Here is an 18,289-nt window from a genome sequence, read left to right as displayed (position 1 = left end):
TGAATAAGTGTGGAACCGTCACAGAACATCGACTTAATAGTACGGTATTTTCTCTTCGACAGGAAAAGCTGGCTTCCTAAACCTTCTTGTGTCTCTGCTTTTTGCCCCGGGAAGGTAGAATTCATCATTGATGTATTTAAAATCAGGGAGAAAAATAGAATAGGGATAGAGTTGAAGAAAAGAGGGATCCATAGTCCCAAAATAGCCTGTAGCGTCTACATAAATATCCTACATGGACTAAATTTAAGCAATAAAATGAGTTCACCACATAAAAGGGAACAAAATTGCACTTGACAAGACTTAGTAATTAGGGATTCTAAAGATTTAATTTCTATTTACTAGTCTGTGCTTCCTAGACTTTTTACAGACTCTCTTTATCTTACTCTTTCTCTGAGATGCATTAAGGATTCCCAGGGCTCCACACAAAAGGTGACTATAAAATGACAAAGCTCTCATCCGTCCACTCATATCACTAGGAATATTGCTTTGTACTTTAACGTCTGGCCCATTTTCCCTTCTCAAAAGCAAACTCATGTGAGGCCACATATGGTCTAATGAAAGACACTAGCTATTGAGAACAGAGGTTTGATTTACACGTGAGTTCTACCACTTTCTGGCTTTCACTTAACCCCACCAAACTGCAGGCTCCATCTGGAAAATGGGAAAAGTAACTAATTCACAGTTATTTTCAGGATAAAGCAGAGGAATGTATATAAAGGGGCTTTGTGAATTGGGGATGGTTATAAACAGTATACAGTCATCATCGCCAATGTCATCATTATCTTTGAGCCAGATCAGACATTACTGGTAGTTTTTTCATTGGCATATCGCATATCTCTTTTGCCAGAACCTGACACAAAAATAAATGAGGCTGGAGTTCCTGTTGTGGCTCAGTGATTGACGAATCCCACTAGGAACCATGAGGTTGCGGGTTCGATCCCTGGCCTTGCTCAGTGGGTTGAGGATCTGGCATTGCCGTGAGCTGTGGTGTAGGTTGCAGACATGGCTCGGATCCCAAGTTGCTGTGGCTGTGGTGTAGGCTGGTGTCCACAGCTCCGATTCGACCCCTAGCCTGGGAACCTCCATATGCCTCCAGAGCGGCCCAAGAAATGGCAAAAAAAAAAAAAAAAAAAAAAAAGGCTGTGTAGCTAAGCTGGACTAAAGACCAGCTGTGTCCCTTAATAGTTAAGGGACTTCTCTCCAGTTACCCAATCCCACTAAGATCCAGTGTCCTCACCTGAAAAATGAGGAAAATTCTTGTCTTTACTTCAGAGGCTGGAAATGAGGGTTAACTAAGAAAAGGCCCATAGGGCTTAAAAATGGTATCTGGCATATGATAAACACTCAATTATCATTTGCATTAGTACTGAATTCTCTGGGGTAAAACATCTGGAAAGATGTGCTGTTCTATAAAGACGTATATCAGAGTCCACAGGACACCGAATGCCATTTAAATTCTCTCAATGCAGCGCATTTGAGTGGCTGCTTCTTCCCCCCCAAACAGACTGAGCCTTAGCAGTAATGGAGTTGCATTCCCTCTAAGCTTTCTGTGGAGGAGTTCCCGTCGTGGCGCAGTGGTTAACGAATCCAACTAGGAACCATGAGGTTGCGGGTTCGGTCCCTGCCCTTGCTCATGGGTTCGGGGTTGCCATGACCTGTGGTGTAGGTTGCAGACGCGGCTTGGATCCAGCGTTGCTGTGGCTCTGGTGTAGGCCGGTGGCTACGGCTCTGATTGGACCCCTAGCCTGGGAACCTCCATATGCCGTGGGAGCGGCCCAAGAAATGGCAAAAAGACCAAAAAAAAAAAAAAGCTTTCTGTGGAGATGCTAGACTTCCCGAACTCTCCCCCTCCATACCCCAAGCGGTGTGTACCAGGCATCTTCCACGCTCTCCCAAGCTAAGGCTCATCGCCTTCTCACCACAGTCACGAACATCCTCCCCCCAGAATACTTCCTCCTTCAGCCACTAACCCACCTGCTGACCAGACCGCCATGGCAGGGTGGGGGAAAGCCTGCAGCGGTACCCCATACCCCAAGGGCAAGGCAGAGGTGCCTTTGTGCAATCTGCATGCTAGACAACCTTTCTTACTTTGGTAAAATATGCATAACACAAAATGCACTCTTTTAACCATGTTTACGTGTACAGTTTGGTGGCACTAAGTTGTGCAGCCATCACCACCATCCACCTCCAGAATGTTTTCACCATCCTACACTGAAACCCCATGCCCATTAAACATGAAATCCCCAACCCCTCCTCCCAAGCCCCAGAAAACCACCATTCTTCTTCTGTCCATATGAATTTGACTGTTCTAGGTACTACATGTTAATAGAAGTGTATGTTATTCATGGGTTTTTTGCAACTGGCTTATTTCATGTGGCATATCTTTAAGATTCCTCCATGTCATAACACACATCAAAAGTTCCTTGCTTTTAAAGGCTGAATAATATTCTATGGTGCGTGTATGTAGTGTGTATACATGATAGATTTTGTTTATCTATCCATCCATTGATGGACATTTGTGTTACTTAGACTTTGGCTGTTGTGAATAATGCTCTTATAAATATGGGTGAACAAAGATCTGTTTGAGTCCCTGCTTTCAGTTAGTCTGGGGATATACCCAGAAGTGGAATTACTGGATCATATGATAATTCTATTTTTAAGTTCTTGAGAAACTGCCATACTGTTTTCCACAGCAGTGGCACCATTTTATACTCCTAACACAAAGCTTTCAATTTCTCCACACCCTCTCCAACATGTGTTATTTCCTTTTTTATAAAACTAATAGCTGTCCTTATCAGGGTGAAGGGGTAGCTCACTGTGGTTCTGGTTTGCATTTCTACAGTGATTGGTGATGTTGAGCATTTTCTCATGTGGGGGGACATTCGTACACTTTCTTTGGAGAAATAGCTATTCAAGTCACTTGCTCATTTTTAACCAAGTTTTTTTTAATTAAAAATTGTTGGGTTTTAGAAGTTTTTAAAATATATTTTGGATATTAACCTCTTATCAGATGAATGCCTTGCAAATACTGGCTTTCATTTTGTGAGTTTCTGTTTCATTCTCTTCAGGGTTTCCTTTGATGCATGAAAATTTTTAATTTTAATAAAGTTCAGCTTACCTGTTTTGTCTTTTGTTGCCTGTGATTTTGATGATGTATCTGAGAAATCATCATGAAATCCAATGTTATGCAACGTTTCCTCTTTGTTTTCTCCTAAGAGTACTTTAGTTTTAGTTTTTCACATTTAGATTTTTGATCCATTTAGAGTTAATTTTGTATATGTTATAAAGTAATGGTCCAACTTCATTCTTTTTTATGTGGCTATCCAGTTTAACAAATACCATTTGTTGAAAATACTGTCCTTTCTCTTCAAATGATCTTGCTCTCTTGTTGAAAATTATTGTACTATAAATGAAAGTTGTTGTTTTTTTCTCTAAGCATTCTATTTTATTCTGTTCTGTTCTGTTCCATTCCATTCCATTCTACTAATCTACATGTCAGCCTGTATTCTTGTACTACACTGTTTTTATTACTGTAGTTTTGTAGTAAATTTTGAAATCAAGAAGTGTAAGTCCTGGAGTTCCCGTCATGGCTCAGCTGTAATGAACCCTGATAGTATTCATGAGGATGTGGGTTTGATCCCTGGCCTTGCTCATTGAGTTGAGGATCCAGCGTTGCTATGAGCTGTGTCATAGGTTGCAGACTTGGCTCAGATCCCATGTTGCTGTGGCTGTGCCATAGGCCAGCAGCTATAGCTCTGATTTGACCCCTAGCCTGGGAACTTCCATATGCCACAGGTGTGGCCTTAAAAAACAAAAAATAAAAAAAGAAGTGTGAGATCTCCAGCTTTGTTTTTCCTTTTCAAGACTATCTTGCCTATTTAGGGTACCTGGAGATTTCACATGAATTTTAGGATAGAATTTTCTACTTCAAAAAAATATTTTTGGGATTTCAGTAGACATTAAATTGAATCTTTAAATTGCTTTGGGTAGTAATGACATCTTAACAAAATTAAGTCTTCTAATCCATGAACATGGGATGTCTTCCTGTTTAGATGTGTCTTCTCTAATTTCCTTCAGCAATATTTTATAGTTTTCAGTGTAAAAGTTCTTTATATCCTTCATTATATTTATTCCTAAGTATTCTAACATTTTGGTGCTATTATAAATTGAGTTCTTCTTAAGTTCTTTTTCAGATTGTTCATTGTCAGTGTATGCAAAGGCCTACATGCTTTTTGCATGTTGGTTTTATAGCCTGGACCTATGCTGAATTCATTTATTAGTTCTAACATTTTTTGTGTAGAATTTTTAGGGTTTCTACATTTATTAGTAAGTCATATGCAGAGATACTTTTACCTCTTCACTTCTGATTTGAATGTTTTTTTTATTTCTTTTTCTTGCCTAATTGCTCTGACTAGGACTTCAAATACTCTGTTACATAGAAGTGGCAAGAGCAGGCATCCTTTTCTTGTTCCCAAACTTAGAGAAACATCTATAGGTCTATGGAGCTGCTCATTCAGGAGTGGTCAACTCTGGTGCTTTAACAACATAGGGATTCTACTGTGTTCATGACCTGAGTCTGAACCTAGACAGCTGCTGTTAGTACTTGATAATGTTTCCATCAATATGTAAAACCATGAACCAAACCCACAGGCAACAATGATACACTGTCTATTAGACCCTGATAAGCATAAACCTAAATTCACTAAACAAATTATTTATGGGATATACATATTCCAAAGAATCTTTTGGTTTACTAAATGACAAATTGTAGAATTCTTTGAAGTAAAGGGTTCCTTGCAGTACTGTGCAGCAATTAGTGGAATATCTTTCTGTGAATTAGTTACGTGTATAGCAATACTTATGGATCTTAAAAACATGGCACTGGATGAAAAAGAAAGTAAAATATTTTCAATGCAGTTACATTTAATAAGCAAATGTATGAAAACAGAATGAATACAAGAATGAATGCCCCTTTCCCAGGATGTTACACATACATTCACCATATGACCTAGCAATGTCACTTATTTATTCTAGAGAAAAGAAGCATACATTCACACAAAATCCTGCATTTGAATATTCATAGCAGTTATATTCATACCCACCAAACATGGAGACAATCCAAATGTCCTTCAAAGGGTAAATGGATAAACAAACTGTGTTACATCCATACAAGAGAATACTACTCAGCAATAAAGAGAGATGGTTGATTGATACATGCAACAGCTCAGATGAATCTCAAGGACATTCTACTTAGTGAAGAAAACCTAATCTCAAAATGTTAAACACTGTATGATTCCATTTATATGAAATTCTTAAAATGTCAGATGTACAGTGATGGGGAACAGATCAGTGGTTATCAGGGTTAAGATTAGGGTTAGAATTGGGTGTGATTATAAATAGGTAGCACAAGTGGTTTATTTAGGATAAACTTAGCCTGATTGTGGTGACAGTTTAATGAATCTACACAGGTGATAAAATTTTATAGAGGTATACACCAAAAAAGGAAAAACAGCATGCTTGTAAAAACTGGTAAAAGCCAAAATAAGGTGTGTAGCTTAGTTAATCATATTGCACCAGTGTCAATGTCAGCGTCCATATTCTGATTGATAATTATAAGACGTTGTCATTGGGGGAAGGTCACTTGGGAACTCTTTATACTACCTATCAGTTGCTATGTGAGTCTAAAATTATTCCTCAATGAAAAGTTAAGAACAAATGCCGATTAGAAGAACAGATATTAAACACATTTTAATGGTTGCCTGGGTGAAAAAAAGAATGAGAACTAGAGGGGAAGAGAGAAGACAATCCAGAATCTATTTAACTACTCTGTTTATAGTTTTAAGGGGTGACATCACAGTCCTCTATTACTAGATTATAAACATCATGAGGGTAAGAACTTTTTATTAGTCATTTGTGGATCTCAGTGACTAGCATAGGGACATGTATACCTTAGGTTCACAATGACCATTCATCTTACTATTAAACAAAGGAACTCGCGAGCATATGTAGTTCACAGCTGAACTCCATAAAGCGAGCAAGTCTTTAATCTTCCTTTCAAGGCCATGTTTCTCAACTAGTAGCTGTGGTCTTTAACTGGGTGATGAAAGCTGCTCAGAAGAACACGAAGCCGAGTTTTCTTACTCTTCATGGCCAGTTGAAGCTGGAGAAGGGTGAGAACATCTAGGCAGGGCATTGTGTATTAGATGATGATGAGGAGAAAGAAGCTAGTGAAAGGAAAGAAGGCAGAGGTGAAGAGGCAGAGAATTTATATGCTGTGGGAGAGTGGGGATGACAGAAATGGGTTTTTCAATAAATAGCTGGACATGAAGGTGGAGGCTCTGAAAAGTTCACATGATCCAGAAACATCACTAAAATACCTTGAAGAGGGTTTTTCTAAAAGAAGACCCATTGCTAGCTTTTCTCATCTCCGAATGCTGTGGTCCTTCTAAGGATAGGATAAACAGTTTTTTGTTCTTTTTTTTTTTTTTTGGCTTTTCTAGGGCCGCACCCACAGGCATATGGAGGTTCCCAGGCTAGGGGTCTAATCAAAGCTGGAAGCTGCAGGCCTACACCACAGCCACAGCAATGTCAGATCTGAGCCACATCTGTGACCTACACCACAGCTCACAGCAATGCCGGATCCTTAACCCACTGAGTGAGGCCAGGGATTGAACCTGCAACCTCATGGTTCCTAGTCAGATTTGTTAACCACTGAGCCATGACGGGAACTCCAGTTTTTTGTTCCTGACAGAAGAGGCAGGGTATTTTCCTCACTGCATTACAAGAAAGTCAGCCCTGTGACATTTGATGACCCCACTGCCACATTCACTAGGAAGAGTCTTCCTTTTGCTCTGAACAGAGCAGCATGTTCCCCTACTGTCGCTTGCCTGAGCCACTGGAAACAAAAACTGATTACAGAAATAGGCTGGTTCAGCATATGCCCTGTAGGACAACCTTAATTGAGCAGTAAGTTAAAAATGTAAGAATTTTGTTGGGCATCATGAAAATGGAAAGCCACGTGGATTTGAAAGAGACCTGCTCTTAAAAATTAAAAAAAAAAAAAGATCTGTTTTTAAAAATGCTAACTGTGCTCCCAAATTTTGTTTTTTAATTTGCATCTTTAATTTGGGCAACTTTCACTTACCTAGTTCCTCCTCCCACACAATCCTGGGCGACAGAAATAAAGCTCTAGACTCCCTTCTGGCAAAAACATCTAAGTCTGGATCCACCGGGAAGCAGAGCCTGAGAAAGAGCCAGTGTGCATGTGGGTTATTTGGAAGAGGGGTTCCAGGGAGGGGGACACAAGAAGGGAGGGCCCACCAGCTCGGGGTGCACAGCAGGGCTGGTCTCCACTGGGTGCCGTGGGCTGGACACCCCTGAGCGAGGGAAGAGGGGACTTCTGATCCAGTGACCCCTCTAATCTTCCCTGGTCAAGGGTGGCTACAGGAATGAGAAGTCCTGGGGCAAAGAGTAGGAGAAAGGACGGCAATTCCAGCAAAGCGTCACCCTGTCACCCTGTATGACACCAGTGAGGGGCAAGCTGTAGGCGTGAAATTAGACATAAGGCTGGAAGGCAGGGCACCAGCAGCCCTGGCGTCCAGAGAGTCGGTCCTCAACACTCCCAAGCACTTTCACGCTTATTGGTGACCAAGGTCACTAATAAATAAATCGACCAGTCTCACCCAGCTGTTGACAAGCAGAGGGCTCTGTGCCAGGACCCAGGACAGGGATCTCACCCTCGCCTTCTAGAGAGCCATGCTTAAAGGCTGCTGTGAACCACACAGTGTATCAGATGCAACCCTGTTTTAAAGGAATGAGTTAGTTTTGACCCAAATGACATTTTTTTATTGAGGTACAGTTGATTTACAATATTATATTAGTTTTAGGTATACAGTTTAGTGATTCAGTATTTTTGCAGATTATACGCCATTAAAAGCTCTTACCAGATAATGGCTCTGCTTCCCTCTGCTATATGGCATATCCTGGTTGCTTATCTACTTTATACCTAGTAGTTTGTCTCTGTTAATCCCACATCCCTAATTTGTCCCTGCCCTGCCCTGCCCTCTCCCTTTGGTAACCAGTAGTTTGTTTTCTAGGTCTGAGTCTGTTTCTGCTGTGCAAATGTATTCATTTGTACTATTTTTTTAGATCCCACATATGAGCGATATCACACAGTGTTTGTCTTTCTCTGTTGGACTTAATTTCACTAAGCAGAATACTCTCTAGGTCCATCTACATTGTTGCCAGTGGCAGAATTGTGTTCTTGTTTATGCCTGAGTAACATTCTCCAAATAACACTTCCATATAGGGCAAGCAAGGGAGTGACTTGGGCATGGGCAGCTGACACATTTTTCTGGACTGGAAATGGGAGGCTATTTACAACTTGAGATGCCAAAGTGGGTCTGGATGTGTGTAGACAGCATGGCTTTCAGAGGCCAACGGAAATGGCATCTGTGTATGATCCGTTCACCTGCTGACTGGCTGTGTGACCTTCCTAAATGGCCTCTGATGCCCAGGATTCCTTGTGGGTCAAAGGGAGCAGATAACACCACCTCCACCAAGCATCTGAGGAGACCAAGAAAGCATATATAAAGTGTTCTCTGCAGGGTCCCTGTGTTTTAGGTGCAAAGTTTTGGTTAATTCCCTTTGTCTGATGGTGCGTCTTCATTCCAGGAGGCTGAAAGCCAAAAGCAAACCTTGAACTTGCTCAGACAGTCTTTCCTCCCTCAGATGGTTCCACGTACACCCCTTAGCCGCCACTCAAAACCAAGTTGGAAGTTCAAGTCAGTGTGGCATGGCATGTCCTTTTTTCTTGAATCTCAACAAGTTTAATTTAATTCTGAGCTATGATAAAACAACAGAAGTCTGTAGGCAGTCTTTTGTTATTTATGCCATGTGCTAAAAATTACACAATAGACAGTAAATTAAGTAAAGCTGCCCTATAAGTTTCAATTAAATCTTACATCGGTTTTAATATTTAATACATCACCATCAATCACACTCCCATGAGCCATAGCAGAAGTTCAGGAAAAGCCTATAAGAATGTGTCAGACTTCTACTAGTATGATTTTTCAACTAAAGCCATCCTCTACATAAAATTGAAATCAGTCGGATTTTCCCCTGTGATATAAAAGACAAAATCAAATCTTATTGACCACTGATGTTGCTGCATTGAGTTCAAAGCATGATGTGCAACCTTAGTTCATAAATTACCAGAACAGCTCTAATTATATCCTGAAAGAATGTGTGTAGGTGTCCGTCCTCTTATCTTGTGAATTTTAAAGAAAATTGGCTGGGAGACACTAGTGGATAATAAAATATGATATGGCACAGGGGGAAGATGTGTGTAGTGGAATGCTCAAAGATGAGAACAGCAAAGGATTTTAAAAAGGTTTTAAATCCTTTATCTCCTATTGCAATCCTACTGCATACCCAATACGATTGCCAACCAACAGAGCTGCACTTTCAGCTGAGCCCATGTGATGTATCGTGTGTGGGGTGACAGTGTTGGTTCTTTACACACCTGGGTGTGTGTATTGTATACATATATATGTGTATCTATGTTCGAACCTTATTATTGAGCTTTAAATTTAGATTAATGAACCTACGTTTTAGACTGACGAGCCGGATAGGAACAAAGAGAGAGAAAATATGTACCTTAAGGGACTTGTTATCTAGTGAGTCCAGATTAAATAGCCCATGAACCAATTGGAGCAAATACCTCTCACACTGGCTATTGCTCAGCCAATGGTGGAGGACATTAACTGATACCAAGAGCTCAAAGGCCAACTCAGAATGCTTCTCCAGTGGATCAGAGTCTGCACGCAAAACAAAAGCTTTTTTTTTTTTTTTTTTTTTGCCGCACCTGCTGCATATGGAAGTTCCCTGGACTGGGGATCAAACCTGCACTGCCACAGAGACAACACTGAATTCTCAACCCACTTCCACCACAATGGGAACTCCACAACCTGTTTACCATTCATGAATAAGGGATCACTGATGCCAAGACTTGGTGCTGAGAGAGTTCCAGGGACCCTCAGGGGATAAGAATTGCTGTGGCAGAAATAACTGTTAGGAAAAGCTTGAGCGAAGCCTGGAGGAATGGCTCTTGGAGGTGGCTGGATGCTTGGGGCAGGGAGCACAAATGTGAATAGACAGCAAGAGAGGACAGGAGGGGGCATGCAGGGCAGAGGGCTGTCCACACTGAGGTCCATGTAAGTAGCTACATTTGAGAATCGAGGCCTCAAAGGTGAAACTATTAAAGTCGAAAATGAGGAGTTCCTGTTGTGGCTCAGTGGGTTAAGAACCCGACTACTATCCATGAGAATGTGGGTTTGATCTCCGGACCCTCTCAGTGGGTTAAAGATATGTCATGGTGTACGCTGGCAGCTGTAGCTTCAATTTGACCCCTAGCCTGGAAACTTCTATATGCCACAGGTGCAGTCTTAAAAAAGCAAAGTAAATAAATACAGACTTAAGTACAAATAAAGACATACTTAAGTATAAATAAATACATACTTAATAAATAAATAGAGTTGAAAATGACCTATGGGTAAATCACAGAGTAATAAGTACAAGGGACCAGTAAATCTTTAAAAATCTAAAACCTCAGTAGTAATAAGAGAGTCACTGACTCAAACGTATGTTATTTTTCACCCATAAAATTAACAAGATTTTTTTTTTTAGTGATAATTCGTAAAGGTTTAAGAAAGCAAGGACACTCATACATTGTCCACTGGCACAGTGTCTCTAGCGAGCAATTTTACAATATACAACAAAAGCTTTAAAATATTCAAGCTTTCTCAGCATTTAAACTTTAGCTATGCTGTATACCACAGGGAACTATATCCAGTCACTTGTGATGGAACATGATGGAGGATAATGTGAGAAAAAGAATATATATATATTGCTATACAATAGAAATTGACAGAACACTATAAATCAACTATAATGGAAAAAATAAAAATCATAAAATAAAAAGTAAAAAAAGTAATAAACTTTAGCTATAGGAAGTTCATCATGGTTGCGTATCAACTTCAAACATAATAAATCAGTAATCTGTAGCCCCACTCAGAGATCACCATGTTACTTTGTCGTTAAACTTTCTAACCTTTATTCTGCACCCTCAATACACACACACTTAAAACTATTAGTGGGGCACTTTGCATGTACTGTTTTTTAAAATTTTTTTGGATATACTGTTTTTTAAATTTTTGTTGTAATATAGTTGATTTACATTGTTACATTAGTAACAATACAGTAAAGTGATTCAGTTACATATATATAAATATATATATAATATATATGTAACATGTATTCTTTTTAAGATTCTTTTCCATTATGTAGGTTATTGCAAAATATCGAGTATAGTTCCCTGTGCTACGCAGTAGGTCCTCGTTGTTTATCTACTTCATGTACAATAGTGTGTATATGTTAATCTCAAACTCCTAATTTATCCCTCCTCCTCCCCACTCCCATTCCCCTTTGAACATACGCCAGTTTTTTATGTGCGAATCTATTTCTGTGGTGTCAATAAGTTCATTTACATAATTTTTTAGTGCTGTTTGAAGCTGCTTTTCGCCTTAATGATATACAATAAATGATAGCTAAAAATAATTAAACTTGAATCTGATCAAAATTCTAACACTAATGACCCGACTGAAGAAAACACAAAGGAAAGATGCTGACCGCTCCATGCAATGATCAAAATCAAGATAATGGAAAATACACAGGGAAAAAAAAAAAGAAATGGAAGGAGAATTCAAGGTATAAAAGAGACTAAGATACATAAATAATCATCACATGGGGCCTTGTTTGGATTGTATTTTCAAACAAACTGTAAAAAAATTATGACCATCAGAAGAATATGACTACTGAGTATTTGATAATATTAAGAAATTACCCTTAATGGTGTTCCCATTGTGGTGCACTGGAAATGACTCTGACTGGTATCCATGAGGTTACGGGTTTGATCCCCGGCCTCACTCAGTGGGACAGGGATCTGAGTTGCCCTGAGCTCAGACAGGTTGCAAACACGGCTCAGATCCCGTGTTGCTGTGGCTGTGGTGTAGGTCAGCAGTTACAGCTCCAGTTCAACCCCTAGCCTGGGAACTTTCATATGCCATGGGTGTGGCCCTAAAAAGTAAAAAATAAAGGGAGTTCCTGTCGTGGCGCAGTGGTTAACGAATCCGACTAAGAACCATGCGGTTGCGGGTTTGATCCCTGCCCTTGCTCAGTGGGTTAACGATCCGGCGTTGCCGTGACCTGTGGTGTAGGTCGCAGACGCGGCTCGGATCCTGCGTTGCTGTGGCTGTGGCGTAGATCCGCAGTTACAGCTCCGATTCAACCCCCAGCCTGGGAACCTCCATATGCCGCGGCAGCGGCCCAAGAAATGGCAAAAAGACAAAAAAAAAAGTAAAAAAAAAAGAAAGAAAGAAATTACCTTTATTTGTAAGTGTAATAATGATATTTCATTTATGTGTGTATCCCATATTACAGATGGGATAATATAATGCCTGAAATTTTCTTCCCAATAATGTGGGGACAAGGAGTAAGTGAAAGTATAAATAAAAAAAAAGATTTTAAGTATATTAATAATTTCTTCACATAGAAGTAGGGTATTGTGGATTCAATACACTTTTTTTTTCTTCTTTTGTATAGGTTTGAAAGTTTCAATAACAAAAAAAAAATTTAAGACATCAAGAGAGTTCACAAGCACGTACATCCTAGAACTTGATTGCTTGCGCCTCCCTTGAGTAGCTTTGGGCTATAGAGGAACTGATAAGAAAGAGTGTAGATAGATTTTCAAAGTAGTGAATCCTTTCTACACCTGCGTTTCCACTCCCACTTCCTACTGCCATGCAATGGAATGCCTTTAGATAGGATAAAAATTCCTGTGACTCCTCAGAGTGAACATTTAAGAATAAGGGTTGGAGCTCCCGTTGTGGCTGAGCAGGTTAAGAACCTGACTAGTATCCATGAGGATACAGGTTCAATCCCTGGCCTCACTCAGTGGGTTAAGGATCTGAGCCGTGAGCTGTGGTGTGGTTTGAAGACATGGCTTGGATCTGGCATTGCTATGGCTGTGGCAGCTCCCATTGGACTTCTAGCCTGGGAACTTCCATATGCTGCAGGTGCTGCCCTAAAAAGCAAAAAAAAAAAAAAGAGAGAGAGAGAGAGAACAAAAAAATTAGGGTTAATTCTAAGTCACTCACTAAGGCACCTCATGTACGTGGTGACTTGAAGAAAAGAAAAGAGCCCTGGTGTTTGAAGGGGCTATTATCACGCACACCTTTCTTATTCTCCCTGTCTCCTTCCTAGGTATTTCCACACGATATACTTGGGCATTCGAAGTCGGCAGAGTGGGGAGAATGACCGGTGGAGGTTCTACTGGAAGATGGTCTATGAGTACGCAGACGTGAGCATGCTGCACCTGCTGGCTACCTTCCTGGAGAGCGCCCCCCAGCTGGTGCTGCAGCTCTGCATCATCGTGCAGACCCACAGGCTCCAGGCCCTCCAAGGTAAGGCCTCTCGACATGCTTTCTGCATCTGGGGACAGACTGGCTCCTTTCATCCCGAACCCTTTGTTGACGGAGGTAGTGGTGAACCCTCTTAACATAGGCTGCTTGACGCGTGAATTTATGAACGATGTGTATTTTCATCTCTCCATCACTTATAGTGGGTAATTTGTAGAAAAACAATTCTCTTTTGCCCTTATGCTGCCCTCAGTGTAGGAACAAAAATCCTTTTGATTTTACACTTGGTCAATATGAGAATAGAGTCAACTGAGGCTTTCTGGCTTGTATGATAATTTTCAAAAATTTGAAAAAAGAGCTATCTTTTTCATCACCTTCCCTATCATTTATATATATATATATATATACATATATAATGTTACATATATTTCATGTATATATAATATATGTATTATATATATTTTATGCATGTATATAATATATATATATATATTTGAATACAAGGGTAGTCACTACCATTTCCTTTGGACAGAAAACAGAGAGAGATTAAAAGGAAGTGATAAAGATTACCATAATATTTTTTTAAAAGGTTATATAGAAAAATGTCAATATTTAACAATGTATGGTTTATGCAGTACTAAGTTTCCTACAGTGAACATTACTGTCAGATTAATATTTTTGTGTCTTGCCGTCCTGTTTGATCCTCTCATCAGGAAGATGACTCCATGAGTAACAGATCTGCCCTGATGTTTCCTTAGGGCTTGCTGCTCAAAACTTTTTGAGAAGCAAGAAGGTTAGACAGGCCAGTAGGTAGACAGGTGAACACTAGTGTGGAGGATGATGGATAGGTTGCCATCGTCTAACTAGTTTCCTGGTAACTTGTCAGTCCTGTAATCAAGTAGATTTTGTTAAGCGCGTAGCATTCTCCAACGTGCTCATCTGTTTCCATCTCAGCAGAGCCTGGCGGTGACCTTCCCCGGGGGCTGGGCCACCCTCCCCCAAGACCCTGTCTGGTTGGTCCGGGGAATCTCTGCAACATCCTTGTAACTTTGTCTAGCCAGGAGCACATCAGACCAGGCTGAGGTCTTTACTCACTGGAGGGAGGAGAAAGAACAATACAGGACAAGAGAGATGGAGAGTGTGCCCACAGCCAGTGACCCGTGGACTTAGGAATTGTTGGTCCAGCCCTGGCTCCACACACTAGAAGAGCTTCAGTCTCAGATGTTTGAGGAAAGGGTCAGAGGGATCCATGGGGCATGAGTCCCACACGCCATAAAGCAAACCGGAGGAGAAGATGGGTCTTAGCCCAGACACAGAAGAGGACAGCCTGGAGAAGGCTGAATTATCTGTGGACCACTGTGTTTAGAGGTGAAAGGCCATGAGTTGCAGAGGGAGGCTCTGGTTTTGCTCATCTCACTTCCTCCCCGTGAGACCCGGTGTCTCAAATGTAAAGGCCACAAACTAAACTAGATGCTCTCCAAACTCCTGGCAGTGCCCGTCTACCGCTGCCTCCTTGCGTGCCCAGGAAAGCCGCAGGGCTGGGCAGACACCTTAGTGGGTGGTCTGTGCATGAGGACACACATTCAAAGGCAACAGCAAACTGAATCCCTGTCAAATAACTCACCTCCAGGACAACTGGGCAGCCCCTTGGTACAGCTGCACAGCCGAGGCCTCTCTAGAAACAAACCCCAAACACAAACGGGGAGGATTGCCAACCACCTCCTGTGGCCCAAGATTCCTGAGGGCCTCCACTCATTTCCTACAAGGTTTAGAAAATCACAGGGAGGTTTTTATCCTAAAGATGATGGGGATGGAGGAGAAAAGGAAGGGAGGGCATAGAAAATGAGACCACCTTTTCAGTTTGTGTTTTGGATGTAGTTTTATAGGGAAAAAAAAAACAACAGAGAGAGAAAAGGCAATTCTTGGAGCTCCCGTTGTGACTAAGTAACAAACCCAACTAGGAACGATGAGATTGCAGGTTCAATCCCTGGCCTTGCTCAGTGGGTTAAGGATCCGGTGTGGCTGTGGCTGTGGTGTAGGCTGGCAGCTACAGCTTGATTCCACCCCTAGCCTGGGAACCTCTGTATGCCTCAAGGGCGGCCCTTAGAAAAAAAAAAAAAAAAGCAATAAATAAATAAATAAATCCTACCTTCTGCTGATAGGTGATCCCGCTTACAAATGAACTAGCTTATAAATAAAATGGATGTGAATTATAAGAATGGAGCCTTTCCCTCTCCAAGAAAAGAAAAAAAAAGTGACAGAAACTGGTCCGACATATATTTTCACACATATTTATGGTAAAAGAGTCCTAAGATTTATATGAAAAAGCACAGAATTCTGCAATGAATGCAAATAATCAATGGTAGGAAAGCTGTGAGGTATTTGCACATAACTCTGAATTAAAATCTTCAAAATATTTTTATTTAGCGGGTAGAGAGGAGCCCTAAGTCTGCAAGTTATTTCTATATATGACTATCTCTAAAATTATTGTTTTTAGGATAGAAAGAAAATTGCTTTTTTAACCCAACCTCACATCTACTGCTCTCTGACCGACACTCTTTGTACACCAGTTAAAAAAAAGCGTACAAGAAATAAGACATTTTAAAACTGATGCTTAAAAGTTGTATTCTCCGTATGGAAATTTGGTGCAGCCCGAAAACACTGTCAACTGGGAAAATCCTTTCTCAGGGCTCCTGAATAATGCAGTCAGAGATGCCTAATTGTGCTGGAGGCTGACAGGCTCAGTAGAGAACAGTTTCAGCAAAGCCTGATTGTTTCTCAGCTTGTCCTGTGCTGGGAAGAGCAGTTTGTCTTCCTTTCTGAGACCAGGAGTCAGGGCACAGCAGAAACGTGAACGCGAGTATCTGGTTCTTTTCACACGGTCACCTTTGCCATAATTGCTCCTCTTCACTGAATCTAGAATTTCCCCAGGAACGTCTTCCCATGGAGTGGAAGAAATAGTGCGTGCTGTCCAACTGTACACGCAGAGCTAAGAGGGCGTGTGATAGATAAGACAGCGGCGAGCACAGCAGCCTGTGCTTAGAGTTCCCAGGTTCCACTGTGTTCTGGTCTCCCATCCAATCCCACGTCCCCACCTGGGGCGGGGTGGGGGGGGGGGGTTGGGAAACAGCAAGGCAGGCAGGAAGGACAAAAGGATGGAGGGGGAGAGGGGAAGAAGGGCTCTGCCGGGTAAGCAGAGATGAAAAAAAATCGATCCTGTTTTCACGTAGAGGATGAGGCCCTCGGTGTTAAAGCTGTAAGGTGTTGGTCCAAGGCCTGTCGGTCCTATATTCCAGCAACATCTCAAACCGATCCAGGACCTTTGATTCCATCCAAACGCACAAGCCAAGGTAGAAGGTTAACCACCTCCCACAGACCAAGTTGCACCCCCCACCCCCAGCCTTTTGGGGGCGGGCTGGGATGGAGGGTCTCTCATGTCCCTTTTAGCTTGCGTGGACCCGGCCTCCAGTAGTTAGCAGACAGGATACCATCTCTTGCAGGTGCAGTTGTCCACAGGCCTTGCGTGGCCACAGTGCTCAGGGATGAGCCACCGGGTCGTGGTCAAAGCGCAGGTTAGGCGGCGCAGCCCCAGGTTGCTTGGTGGCGTCGCCACACACACCGTGGGAAACCTTCCAGGCGCGGGCGGGGGCGTGTGAACCACAGGTGTGCACGCCCACGCCATGGTGCCGTCGTGCAGGAACAGCGCTTTCTGTAAGGAACCTTCTAGGTAAAATAAAGGAAATCAGGCCCTCAGCAGATGCCCGTGGATACCTACCTACCAGCCCAAATGTTCCCACTTTTTCCAGATGGCTCTACCTCTTCGTTTCCAGTTTCTACCTTTACTTGACGTTATTGCAAAATCTCATTTTACATCCTACGTGCATTTAGCTGAGAGGCCAGAGTGAGTTAGGAACAAATGTTTTTCCACAAGCCATGTGCCCAGGAAAGCTTTGCTGAGCAGGAAAAGACACCTACACCTACCTCACTTTTTTTTTTTTGCTTTTTCTTTTTAAAAATTTTTTAAATTTATACTTGATTCACAGTGTTGTGCCAATTTCTGCTATACAGCATAGTGACCCAGTCATACGTATGTATACATTATTTTTTCATATTATCTTCCATCATATTCTATCCCAAGAGATTGGATAGAGTTCTCTGTGCTGTACAGCAGAACCTCATTGCTTATGTGGTTCTAAATGTGATCGTTTGCATCTATTAATCACACCTACCTTGATTCTGATTTCTCCATACCCCAAACCCACAGGCTGGCTCTTCTGCCTACAGTTTATCCTGAATACTTTGTGAGAGCAAGAAAGGGAAGGGGGCTGGAAGAAGTTTCTAATTATTCTTTTCATATCTCGTATTCCGCGAGACTACATGGAAGTCAGAGGTTAAGGGGCTTTTCCTTAAACAAACAGTCCCTGGAGTTCCTGTTGTGATTCAGCCGTAATGAACCCAACTAGTATCCATTGAGGATGCTGGTTTGATCCCTGGCCTCACTCAGTGGGTTAAGAATCCAGTGTTGTCATGAGCTGTGGTGTAGGTCGCAGACTCAGCTTGAATCCTGTGTTGCTATGGTTGTGGTGTAGACTGGCAGCTGCAGTTCTGATTTGATCCCTAGCCTGGGAACCTCCATATGCCACAGGTGTGGCCATTTAAAAAAAAAAAAAAAGTTTCAACAAACAGTCCCCAGCCAACTAGGGTCAGAGAAATCCTGAAGTGTAGATGTCACATTCTGAGTAGGGCTTTCCAGCTAAATCATTGCATTTCCAGTTGCTCACCTTTATGAGAAAGCAGATAGAGCCATGCATGCC

At 41.7% G+C, this 18,289-nt stretch overlaps 1 protein-coding gene across 1 annotated transcript in view; it reads left to right on the top strand.

The window, feature by feature from the left end:
- Nucleotides 1–16,951, top strand: part of LOC125128685 (XK-related protein 4-like) — a 207,540-nt gene extending 190,589 nt beyond the window's left edge. Inside the window, exons 2-3 of the mRNA XM_047782867.1 lie at nucleotides 13,321–13,520; nucleotides 16,923–16,951. Coding sequence (XP_047638823.1) covers nucleotides 13,321–13,520; nucleotides 16,923–16,951 — 229 coding nt within the window. The remainder of the gene's footprint in view (nucleotides 1–13,320; nucleotides 13,521–16,922) is intronic.
- The last annotated feature ends 1,338 nt before the right edge of the window (nucleotides 16,952–18,289 follow it).

This window comes from Phacochoerus africanus, chromosome 6 (assembly GCF_016906955.1).
Source record: "Phacochoerus africanus isolate WHEZ1 chromosome 6, ROS_Pafr_v1, whole genome shotgun sequence".
Taxonomy (NCBI): Eukaryota; Metazoa; Chordata; class Mammalia; order Artiodactyla; family Suidae; genus Phacochoerus; species Phacochoerus africanus.
Note: the sequence above shows the minus strand (reverse complement) of the source record. Positions and strands in the feature narration are given on the sequence as shown.